At 52.6% G+C, this 12,683-nt stretch overlaps 1 protein-coding gene and 1 pseudogene across 1 annotated transcript in view; one reads left to right on the forward strand and one right to left on the reverse strand.

Moving 5' to 3' along the window:
* BIK (BCL2 interacting killer) overlaps nt 1-9,919 on the reverse strand; it is a 33,111-nt gene extending 23,192 nt beyond the window's left edge. The window contains exons 1-3 of the mRNA XM_061123922.1: nt 9,914-9,919; nt 9,653-9,705; nt 868-938 (exon numbers count right to left, since the gene is read on the reverse strand). Coding sequence (XP_060979905.1) covers nt 868-938; nt 9,653-9,705; nt 9,914-9,919 — 130 coding nt within the window. The remainder of the gene's footprint in view (nt 1-867; nt 939-9,652; nt 9,706-9,913) is intronic.
* Nucleotides 9,920-10,783: 864 nt separating this feature from the next.
* On the forward strand, nt 10,784-11,183 carry LOC133043029 (mitochondrial import inner membrane translocase subunit TIM14-like; annotated as a pseudogene).
* The last annotated feature ends 1,500 nt before the right edge of the window (nt 11,184-12,683 follow it).

The raw sequence follows: 12,683 nt of genomic DNA on the forward strand, positions 1-12,683 counted from the left end.
GCGACTGAACAACAACAAACGTTAGCAGAACAGATGGAGGAAAAAGGACAGTTTGGGGACAGATAGGGGATAGAAGTGCCCAAGGAAGAGGTGGGTGAAAATATTTGCCTTGCGAGGTTCCCAAGTAATATGCAGATTAAATGGACAGGAGGAAGCAAAAGCTGTTTGAATAGGAATTGGGCCTGTAGAAAGCCTTGGCTTCCTGTCAGTCCAAAAAAGCATAGCTCATGATAATAGCATTAACAGTAACAATAGTAGCTGCCGTGATCCATTCAGATCCCTCAATCCTAGTGCTTAGCATTTTCTATTATTGCCTGCAATCCTTACCACTGTCCCATGTTATAGACACCAGTGCACATGAACAGTCTGTGTATCAGTACAGGCAAGAGGAACGTTGTGGCCCCATCTTACAGATCAGGAAACTGAGGCTCTGCAAAAGAAAGCTAGCCACTTATCAGAGACCAACCAGCCCATGAACAACAGAGGTGGATTCAAGCCTGGGTCTCCCTACTCCTGCTGCAGTGTCCCTTCCACCCACCATAGCTGGCCTCACACCTCCCGGGCCTCAGCTTCCCTTTCCTCATTGAGATTTGCTGGCCTGTCCCAGGGCCAGTGGACTGTGGATCCTGCTATCGGAGAGCAACCTAACCCCCAGGGAGTCCCTTCCTCGCCTGGGAGCCTCACTCCCAAAGAGTCTCTGGATGCCCCAGCCCCAGGTAAGCCCCTCCTGCTGGGGCCATGACCACATCTCTCTGCAGTTGAGGGGTCCATGGGCCAGCAGACCCTCTGTGCCAAGCTAGGGTTGAGTTTTGTTCTTACTGTGATTTGCTTTGATCATTCATTTAGGAAATATTGGTTGACACCTACCGTATGCCTGGCTGGGGTGTGGGTAATGGAGATCTAGAGATGACTCGTTCACGGCAGTGATACAGGGCTCACTGCCAAGTGCAGGACACAGTGGAGGAGAAACCAGCTGACGAGAAAATAGAGCTCTGGGCAGCTGGGCACACAGCAAGCACGCAAGTCAGAAGAGAAAAGCCAGGGAGTGCAAGGAGAGTGGGGGAGAGGTGGGTCCTTTAGCCACGATGTCAAGGGAAGCCTCAGTGAGGATGCAGTCTTCCTGAAAAGACTTGAAAGATGGGAGGACATTCCCATGTCCAAGGCCTGAGACAGGAGGAGAGGGCAGCTGGGAACCCCAGGGAGAAGGTTGGCCAAGCAAGTTTGCCAAGCGCTGGCCTCTGCATCCAGGGCCCACCCAGGGGACCCAGGGGTCAGAGCAGGTTTTATTTAATTTTACTTTTCTTTACTTTTCTTTTATGCCCTGCCACGAGACATGTGGGATCTTAATTCCCCCATCAGGGATCAAACCCATACCTTCTGCATCGGAAGCCTAGAGTCTTAACCATTGGACTGTTGGAGATGTCCCCAAAGCAAGTTGTAAATGGCTGTCTCTCCATGTGCCATCCCAGACTTTTGTCCCAGCCTTGGGAACCTCTTGAGAGTCCCTTGGACTGCAAGGAGATCAAACCAGTCAATCCTAAAGGAAATCAACTCTGAATATCCATTGGAAAGACTGATGCTGATGCTGAAACTCCAATACTTTGGCCACCTGATGCGAAGAACTGACTTATCTGAAAAGACCCTGATGCTGGGAAAGATTGAGGGCAGGAGGAGAAGGGCACGACAGAGGATGAGTTGGTTGGATGGCATCACCGACTCGATGGACATGAGTTTGAGCAAGCTCCCGGAGTTGGTGATGGACAGGGAAGCCTGGCGTGCTGCAGTCCGTGGGGTCGCAAAGAGTTGGACACAGCTGAGTGACTGAACTGAACTGACTGGGAACCTTGTCGGGAAAATCCTCCAGCTTTGACAGGGGCTCTGTAGTACCAGGAGAGACCTGTCAAAAGGTTTCAAGATTCTTGCCTGAGCTGGGCCTGAGCTCCTTGCCAGGAGCTAGCGCGAACAGCTCCTCACAGTGTTGTTCCACTCGCGCCCACCTGGTAGATGCTTTGTGGGGGCAGCTTCCCAGGACAAGAGGCCATTGAGAGCCCGGTGGGCTGGGTATCTTACCTGGATGACCCCTGCAGTGTGGATCGCCCCATTGCACAGATGGAGAAACTGAGCCTCAAAGAGGGGTCCTGAGGGGTCCACGGCCACACAGCCAAGAGACTGGAGGGCTGGGGCTTGAACCCAGGTCTCTCTGATGCGTCTGACCTGGGGGCCTGTAGCTGAGCTTTGGGAAGTCTGTTGTTGTTGAGTTTGTTGCTGAGTCTGTATTCAGTCGCTCAGTCATGTCTGACTCTTTGTGATCCCATGGACTGCATCACCCAGGCTTCCCTGTCCTTCACCATCTCCCAGAATTTGCTCAGACTCATGTCCATTGAGTCAGTGATGCCATCCAACCATCTCATCCTCTGTCATACCCTTCTCTTCCTGTCCTCAATCTTTCCCAGCATCAGGGTCCCTTCCAATGAGTCCCTCAAAGTGAAACAAAATGGAAATCAGGGTAAAGGCATTTTCTGAGTCAGGAGCCTGTGGCCTGGTCGGTGAGGGCTGGGATTCCTGGTCACACAGCCGTGAGTTAGAATCCTGACTCCGCCGACTATAACTTGTGTAGCCTCAGGCAGCAATGGGCCTTTCTGAGCCCATCCTCTGTGAAGTTCCCACCTCCCAGAGCTGCTGTGAGGGTGAACGCACAGGAAGCTCTCAGCGTGATGCCCGATACATAGTAGGTGATGGATAAACCCAGCGGATGTTATTGAAGACAGGGTTTAAGAACTGCTGAAGAGTTTGAGAGAATCCCTGGTGGTCTGATGGTTAGGACTCCATGCTTTCACTGCCGAGGGCGTGGGTTCAATCCCTGGTCAGGAACAAGGATCCCACAAGCTGCATGGTGTGGCCAAATTAAAAAAAAAAAAAAAAACTGATGAAGAGTTTGACATGTTCACAAAGAAACTGTTATCTTGGAGATACATCATCTATTTAATGAAACACACTTTACAAATCAGTGTGTCCAGTATAGACCAACATTTAAAGAAAATCTGTACAGAATATTCTGGAAGGAAATACAGTCCTGCACTAAGACCCCAGGTGAGGGGTGGGTGTGCACTTATATGGTCATCCCTGGAGCTGTGGGGGAAGGCGGGAGTGTTCGTGAGGAACCCATGGGGACTGGTCTCTCTTGAGTCTGGTGATGGTGGTCCAAGATGGGAGAGTTGAACTTGTGCATGGGCGGTTCCCCCTGGGCCTTGGGGTCAGAGTCTGGGCTCAGGCCAGCCCCACCTGGACTTGCTGCCAGGCGGGTGTAGGCTGAGTCTGCAAGGACCAGGCTGCGTGACCTGTGTAGCAGGAGGACCCCAAGCTCTGGCGTCTGGGGTCCAGGCTGTGTGACAGCTGAGGGCACTCTGAGAACTCCCAGGGACTGCGGGGCTGACTGAGATCAAGACCCAGGGCTGGGGCCCCACTGTGTGGTGGGTCTCCGGCCAGGAGCCAGTGGAGATGGAGAGGAAGTTGGAGGTGGGTGGGGAGCCCTGGGTGCTCGCCTGGAACCAGATACTTCTCCAGGTCCTGGCGAGAGGCCTCTGGGGACAAGAGTCAGCGGCAGTGAGCTTATTTTTGAAGGTCAAGGCTGGTCCTTGGCAGCCTGAATGACATCTGGGAAACCCAGAGGAGGGAGTGACCCCAGACGCCATTTCCCTCAACTCTCCCCAGAGCTTTGGCAGGATCCTCCTCACAGCCCCGAAGACACATGCAGATGGATTTCTGCCCTCCGTGGCCCCCTAGAATCTCCCACGTGTTGTGAACCCCTGGAAATGAGCCGGTCAGGCCCAGATGCCCCAGAGCTGAACTCCTGGGCCCCTTGCGGTCTCAGCCCGCTCTGCTCAACCAGGGCCTCTAAGCGTGAGGAGCTGGCGTGGGAGGCACGGGGGGCCCCTGATGCAAGAGAGACTCTGGCCTTGGAGGGAGGCCACGGCGCTGGCTTGCCTAGGGCCAGAGTGCCACAGGGAGCGGGGACACCGGGGTCTGAAAACAGAGGGCTAAGACCGCCCCCCAGGAAATGGAGTGGAGAGCATAAGCGGGTGACCACTGGACGGCAAAGAAGCTCCTCCATTTCCCCGCCGATCTGGGGGCGCTTTAGCCCCGCGCAGCCAGAAGAAACCGGCACCCCACCAGCTGACATCTCGCCCAGCCTTCCCATCTCAGCTGCCAGCCGCTCTGGCCTTCCAGGCACTCCGGGCAAAGACTTGGGAATTGTTTTCAGCTCCTATGTCTCCCGTGTTCCACCTTTCCCAGATCTGGGGACCGGCTTCTAAGGAATATAATGTGAAAGTCTGAGGTCAACCCACACGCACTAACTCGGGAAGACGTCTGTACCTGCACTGTCTCAACTGAGATTCAAGGGCTGCAGGATAAGTCTTAATACAATGTGAGTTGATTCACATAGAAGACTTTTTTTGATTTGCCTTGAAAGTTGTGTGTCTCAGTTGGTAAAGAATCTGCCTGCAATGTGGGAGACCTGAGTTCGATCCCTGGGTTGGGAAGATCCCCTGGAGAAGGGAAAGGCCAGTATTCTGGCCTGGAGAATCCCATGGACTATATCCATGGAATCACAAAGAGTTGGACATGACTGAGTGACTTTCACTTTCGCTGAAAGTTGTGTAAGGAACACACCAGAAGGTCAAGATCGGGTAACAGGTGTGGGGATCACTGAGTGGTCTTTTCTTTCTCTTGTACAATATTTGTAACTTTTGCTATACATGTGTAGTATGTTTCTAGTCATGAAACAGTAACTTTTTAAAATAAAAATTTTTGACTGTATCTTGCAGCTTTTGGCATCTTCAGTTCTTAAACCCTCTCTTCAGTAACAGCATCTGGGTTTCTCCATCACCTACATCATACTGAATTCCCCAAACACCAATTTTTAAAAAAAAATACGTGTATTTATTCATTTTATTTTTGGCTGCACTGGGTCTTTGTTGGTGTGTGGGTTTTTCTCTAGGTGCGACGAGCAGGCTTTCATTGCGGTGGCTTCTCTTGTCGCGTTGCACGGGCTGCAGCATTTTCAAGCTCCAGAGCGAGGGCTCAGTAGTTGTGGCGCTCTGGGCTTAGTTCCTCTACGGCGTGTGGGACCTTCCAGATTAGGGATCGAACCTGTGTCTCCTGCATTGGCAGGCTGATTCTTCACCACTGACCCACCAAGGAAGCGCCCTCAACAGTAACTTTTCAATAGACAGTATTGTGAGTGAAAGAAGGTCGAAGCAGAGACACAAGAGAGAACACACTGCCCGATTCTGTTTGTGTGAAGGCGGAGAGCAGGCGAAGCGCATCTGTGTGATGGAGGGGCTAACAGCCACCTCTCGAGGTGGGAGGGTGTTGGCTGGAAAGGGGCAGGAGGGAGTTTTCTGGGGTGACGCGCATGGTGGTCAGAGGGGTGCCTGCGTGCTCAGTCACTCCAATTGTGTCCGACTCTTTGTGACCCCACAGACTGTAGCCCATCAGGCTCCTCTGTCCATGGGATTCTCCAGGCAAGAATCCTGGAGTGGGTTGCCAGGCCCTCCTCCAGGGGATCTTCCAGACCCAGGGATCGAACCTGGGTCTCCTTGCACTGAGCTGAATGCTTCAGATTTGTATGTAAGCTGAATGCCTACATACTTTGGGGTATGTAAAGTAAAGCTTGATACAGATTAAAATGCAATAAAACAAAGCACAATGAATCAGACCTGAGACAGCCAAGAGTGAGGATTTATTCAAGATCCAGATTCCTGGCTGCCAGGGAGTACTTGGCAAGCTGAGCCCATGGTGGAACCCGAGGAGAGGCCAGCGGTGCTGATGACAAGGGGACCATCACAGTTGGAAACAGAGCCAGCACGTTTCAGAGCAGATTACGAGGCTTAACCAGTCAGGCCACTCCGCTCAGAGCCAGGACAATTTAATAGACACAAGCTCCAGCCAAAAACCGAAATGGCTGGTGTGACCAAAATAACCTAATCTCCTGCAACCTGTCAGGGGGATGGAGAACAGACCTCCACTCTGTCAGACAATTCCAGGAATCCGGGGTCAGGGAGTGGATGATATCTGCTCCTGAAACACTGTGGAGGCCCTGGGCAGCCCACTGTGGACATCCTGCCGCGCTGGCCACCAATGTCCCCTACCAGGAGCAGGCTCAAGGCCTCAGGTTATCGCTCAAGTCGGGTCTGGCGGGAGGGACAAGACCCACGTTGGTGCCGGCAGGAAGGAGCCCCGGTCCCGCAGAACCTCCCTTCACCCAGAAATAACATCCCTCCTGACAGCCGAGTTTATCAGCACGATAGCAGATTTTTTCAAAACAATAACAGAGGTCCTAGCGGCTCCCTCGGCCCACACTCAGCAGGGATGACTGGCCATGGTGTCGGCAGCCGCTGCTGTCCACGCCTCTGCTCCAGGAAGGCCCTGTCTGTAAACCCCAAGAGGGGAGGCTGTGTATGCGTTCACTCCTCCGCACCCCGCGTGACGAGCCCTCGGTAGACATCTGTTTCACAGATGAATGAATTTCCCCTTTGCCATCTTGGTTCTCATTTTGATTTTATTTATTTGTTTATTTTTACATGTGCACACTGCTCTGTTTGTTTCTGGCTGCTCTGGGTCTTTGTCACTGCACGTGGGCTTTCCCTAGTTGGGGCGAGTGGGGGGCTGCTCTTCCTCGCCATGGGCGGGCTTCTCATTGCAGTGGCTTCTCTCGTTGTGGAGCACGGGCTGCACAGTGTGTGGGTTCGGGAGTTGTGACACACAGGCTTAGTCCACATGCCCTGGGGCATGTGAAAACTTCCCAGATTGAGGGTTGAACCTGCGTCCCCTGCACTGGGAGGAGAATTCTTAACCACTGGACCACCAAGGAAGTCCTTCCATCCCATTTCATCATCAACAACAACCCTATAGGATGAGACCTGCAGCTCCCATTTTACAGAGGAGGAAACTGAGGCCCCGCAGGTGATGAGGTGCACAGTTTCTCATTCCAGGCCCTGGGGTTTCCGCGTCTCACGACTGCTGATCATGGCTTTCTCAACTCCCCTTCCCCTGCCTGGAAGAACGATGAGGGCCTGGGAGACCACAGTGTTCAGGGCTGTTTTCTCTCATAGGAATTGTTTATTTATTTGTGGCCTCCCAACTAGGGATCGAACCTGGGCCCTTGGCAGTGAGAGTGAGGAGTCCTAATCACCAGACTGCCGAGGAACTCCCAGGAAATCATTTCGTTTTATTTGAAGTTCTGCAGGCGGAAATTCCTTGGCAGTCCAGTGGTTAGGAGTAGGCAGTTTCATGGCTGAGGGTGTGGGTTCAAGCCCTGGTCTGGGAACTAAGATCCCCCAAGCTCATTTGAAAAGACCCTGATGCTGGGAAAGATTGAGGGCAGGAGGAGAAGGGGACGACAGAGGATGAGATGGTTGGATGGCATCACCGACTAGATGGACATGAGTTTGAGTAAACTCCGGGAGATGGTGATGGACGGGGAGACCTGGCGTGCTGCAGTCCCTGGGGTCGCAAAGAGTCAGGCATGACTAAGTGACTGAATTGAACTAAACTGAAGCCTCACGGAACTGCAAAAAAAAAAAGACAAAGTTCTGCGGTCCTGTCCTTTTTTCTGAAGAAGTGTATGTACTCCCATATCCCCATGAATAACGAAAGAAACGCACATAAAACAATACTGATACCGCCCAGCATGTGAGCCGTTGATAACACCCTGCGTGGGCAGAGCTGCAGAAGCCTTGTCTTTTTGGGCAGCTGTACTGGGAACACATGTGGATGCGGCCTCCCAGGAGGGCAGCTTGGTGTCTCAAAACATGCCAAACGCATGTTCTCTGACCCCGATCGTTCACGGGGGGACATTCTGGGCCAGAGGGTAGTGTGAGCAAAGGTGTGGGGGCTGGAAGCTCAAGTGTGGACGTTTGCCTCGGAAGGAAGGGAGCTGCTCACCCAGCAGGTAGAGGGACACAATCGCCCCCCCAGGGACTGGGCTGAGCCCCCCGAGTGGACCGTGCTTCCCAGGAAGGAGAATTCTGGAGAGGAGGCCCTGGCTTAAACCTGGTGGTGGTGGTGTTCAGTGGCTCAGTCGTGTCCGACCCTGCGACCCCATGGACTGCAGCACGCCAGGCTTTCCTGTCCTTCACCATCTCCCGGAGTTTGCTCAAACTCAAGTCCATTGAGTCCATGATGCCATCCAACTACCTCATCCTCTGTTGCCCCCTTCTCCTCCTGCCCGCAATCTTGCCCAGCATTAGGGTCTGGAAACAGATGCGTAGCCGCCTGCGTTGGGCTGGTGCCCACAGCCCGAGAAGCCCTTGCAGCACAGCTTTCTCTTCTCCCTAATCCAGGGAAGCACGTTTTCGGAGCCCAACTCACAGACGAGGAAGCCGGCAGGTCAAAGCCCCAACTGGAACTCAGGTGGGACTGACTCCCAGCTTCAGGGTCCCTCACCTGTTCATCCCAGCCTGCCCTTGGCTTCTCCCCTGAGCAGCCTTACTCTGGAGACAACACAGGGCGTCCAAAGCCCCTGCCCTTGGGGGCCTCAGCGTCTAGGGGGGTGGTTGGGTTTGGGAAAAACTATTCAGCTGACCATGTAGAGGTCTGAGTCCTCTGATACTCGGTGCCTGTGAGGCGGGACTGTTGGTTTTGAGGGAAGAGGCGAAGCCCTGTGCAGCCCCGTCAGGACCAAACATCTGCCCCTGCGAATCTTCTGCGGGGCCTGGGCCAGGCCTGCGGGGGCCCCGGAAGAACCACGGGGCCTGGGGCTTCCCTGGTGGTCCAGTGGTTAGGAATCTGCCTTGCAATGCAGGGGCTGTAGGTTCCACCTCTGGTCGGGCAACTAAGATCCCACCTGCTGCTGAATAACTAAGCCCGCATGCCACAACTAAGACCTGACACAATCTAATAAATAAATTCTTTTTTTTTTTTTTAAAGATTTTTTGTTTAAAGAAGAACTGTGGGGCCTGGGCCAGCCTCCTTGCCCCCATGAGCCTCACTTTCCAGCTGTGCTGAACAGGGAATTGGTGTCAGCCTTCGTGGCCACGGAGGTGTGATGCAGAGACCGTGGTGTGAACTGGGCCTGGGGAGCTTAATTCATCAGCTGCTGCTTAGTCGCTCAGTCATGTCCAACTCTTTGTGACCCCATGGACTGAAGCCCGCCAGGCTCCTCTGTCCATGGGGACTCTCCAGGCAAGAATACTGGAGTGGGTTGCCATGCCCTGCTCCAGGGAATCTTCCCGACCCAGGGATCGAACCCACATCTCTTGTGTCTCCTGCGTTGGCAGGTGGGTTCTTTACCACTAGCGCCACCTGGGAAGCCCACTCATGGAGTGAGGCCCCGGTAACTTATGTTTCAAATGAATTGTGTGCTCTCTAATGCTGGTCCTGCCTCTAAACAGAGCTCACAACCCACTCTTGGGCAACCACGCTGTCAAGAAAGCAGCTACTCCTGAGAGGTTTTTCCCAAGGAGGTCCAGATCTTGATTCCCTCCCCATTTCTGTTCTTACCCATTTCTTCCTTTTTCTGGCTGTGCTGTGCAGTGTACGGGATCCTAGCCCCCCAACCAGGGATTGAACCCAGGCCCTTAGCAGTGAGAGCAGAGTCCTAACCCCCGGACCGCCGGGGACGTCCCTTCTCAGTCACGTCTGAGCTCACAGGAACTCTGCTCCTTTGGCTCCACACCAGACAGCTCTCTCCCCCAACTCCCACTGTGGGTCAAAAATGGGTCAGACAGAGCCAGGGCCAGTACCAGAGCCCCCTCCTCAGTCCTTAGAGCAGTGGTCCCCAACCTTTTGGGCACCGGGGACCAGTTTTATGGAAGGTAATTTTTCCACGGACCAGGGTAGGGGGCCGTTTCGGGATGATTCAAGTGCACTGTATTCATTGTGCACTTCGTTTTTATTATTATTACCTCACCGTCATCTCAGATCATCAGGCATAACATCCCGGAGGTTGGAGACCCCTGTCTTAGAGGATGCTCGGGCTGGATCCTAGTTCTGGCCTTCTGGCCTCCACACAGCAGGGGCTCAGGGTGCGGGTGCTGGGGACCTGGCCACACCAGGACCTGAGCGTGGCACTGAGGCTGTAGGAGGCTTTGGGGGGCGGGACAGCATTGGCGGGGGGCACTTGGTGGCGGCTGAGGGGCTGAGGGCCGTGAGCCTGCAGGGCCGGGCGTGCCGGCTGGCCTGAGTCTAAGCAGGGTGGCGGCTGGTGCTGGCTCTCGGGTAACTGGGCACCCCGGAGGTTCGTCGTGGCCTCAGGGAGCTGGGCTGGGGCTCCGTCAGAACCCTCGAGTGGTCCTGGCTGGCACCTTGACAATGGCAGGCTGGCCTCCTCCGCAGCAACGTGAGTCAGTCAGGGCAATCAGTGACCGTCGCAGCTGGGTTGATGACATGGATGGACTTCATGGCCTTGGGCAAGCTATTTCCTGCCTCCAAGCTTCAGGTTCCTTTTTTTTTTTTTTTCCAGACATCATATTAAAAGAGTAGGGATATCATAGCATATCATCCTTGCTACTGAAATAAATAAATAAATAAACCCAACAACAGGAAATAAGTGTTGGTGAGGATGTGGAGAGATTGGAACCCTTGTGCCTTGTTGGAGGGAATGTAAAATGGGACTTCCTTGGTGGTCCAACGACTAAGATTCTGAGTTCCCAATGCAGGGGGTCCAGGATCGCGCCCTGGTCAGAGAACTAGACCCCACATGCTGCAACTAAGGAAAAAAGAAATGCTGTAGCCAGGGTGGTCAAGGTGTGGAATCGGCGGCTGTGGCCTCTGGGCTGGGATGAGCCAGGCCCGGGGGCGGGCAGGGCAGCCGGGCGGGACCCTCGGCCAGTGGAGTGGGAGCCGCTGGGCTGATCACTCCTGCTGCAGGACTTGCAGGCCGTTTTATGCCTCCACGCAGGTCAGGAAGCGTATGGAACCTCAAGCAGAACAAGTGTTTCAAAGTCTATCAAAATGTACCCTCCGTGGTGGCTACGACAGAGGTGGGTCTGAACCCAAAGTGACGAGGGAAGCGGCACTAGTACCGCTACAGTGTAAGTCCTATTGCCAGCAAGGAAAAGTGAGCAATGTTTATCAATGAATTATGCTTTTAAATCACAAATGCAAGGGAGAATCTCCTCATATAGCAGTCTAAAATCAATGATGCTAAAGATTTACTAGACGGTCAAGTTAAAACATGAAGTAAATGTATGATGAATTTTACCTTTTTTTTTTTTTGGCCAAGCTGCACAGTTTGTGGTATCTTGGTTCCCAATCAGAGATTGAAACCAGGCCCTCCACAGTGAAAGTGTGGAGTCCTTACCACTGGGCTGCCAGGGAGTTCCTGGATGGTGAATTTGAAATATTTATTCATTTATGTACCAGCTTTTTGGGCTTCCCTGGTGGCTCAGATGGTAAAGAATCTGCCTGCAATGCTGGAGACCTGGGTTCGATCCCTGGGTTGGGAAGATCCCCTGGAGGAGGGCATGGCAACCCACTCCAGTATCCTTGCCTGGAGAATCCCCATGGACAGAGGAGCCTGGCGCGCTACAGTCCATGGGGGCCACAAAGAGTCAGACACGACTGAATGACTACGCACGCACTCACACACCAGCTTTTTATAATAAAGTGCCTAAAAACTTTAAAAAAGTTGTAGCCACTGTAGAAAACAGTATGGCAGTCCCTCAAAAAAAAATGAGACACAGAATTGTCAAAGGATCCAGCAAGCCCATATTTGAGAATATATCCAAAAAAACTGAAAGCAGACTCTTGAACAGATATTTGAACACTCATATTCAGTTATTCTCAATAGTCAAAAGATTATTCACAACTCAAATCCATGTCCACTGACTGATGAATGAATAAACAATATGGTAAATACATACAATGGAATATTACTCAACCTTAAAAAGAAAAATAAACATTCTCACACAGGCTACAATAGGGGTGAAACTTGAGGATGTTATGCTAAATAAAATAAGCCAGTCACAAAAAGACAGATTCTAAATGTTTTCACTTAGGTGAAACGCCTGGAGGAGTAAGATTCGTAGAGACAGCAAGCAGAACGGTGGTCATTAGGGCTGGGAGGAGGAGAATGGGAATTAGTGTTTAGTGGGAAAAGTTTCAGTTTTGCAAGATAACTAAATTCTAGAGATTGGTTACCCAACAATGTGGATATACTGTATCACAACACTGAACTGGACACTTTAAAAGGTTAATATAGGAAATCAGTCCTGACTATTCGTTGGAAGGAGTGATGCTGAAGCTGAAGCTCCAGTCCTTTGGCCACCTAATGTGAAGAACTGACTCATTGGAAAAGACGGCGATGCTGGGCCAGACTGAAGGCAGGAGAAGGGGACGACAGAGGCTGGTTGGATGGCATCATGGACTTGGACAGCTCCAGGAGTTGATGATGGACAGGGAAGGACAGGTAAGCCTGGCGTGCTGCAGTCCATGGGGTCGCACAGAGTGGAACATGACTAAGTGACTGAACTGAATGACTGATAGTAAATTTCATGTTGCATGTATTAATATTTTATCACATTAAAAAATGTATGAGATAAAACTACTCATCAGGCAGGGTCCGCGAGAGGGTGTTAATGAGGGGAGCTCTGGCTAAGATCTTAGGATGCTGTCGTGCACCCAGGAGGGCGGGCTTCATGGGCCAGCCACCTGGGCAGCCGCCCAGGGCCCCCATGCTC

This window comes from Dama dama, chromosome 22 (assembly GCF_033118175.1).
Source record: "Dama dama isolate Ldn47 chromosome 22, ASM3311817v1, whole genome shotgun sequence".
In the NCBI taxonomy this organism is placed as follows: domain Eukaryota; kingdom Metazoa; phylum Chordata; class Mammalia; order Artiodactyla; family Cervidae; genus Dama; species Dama dama.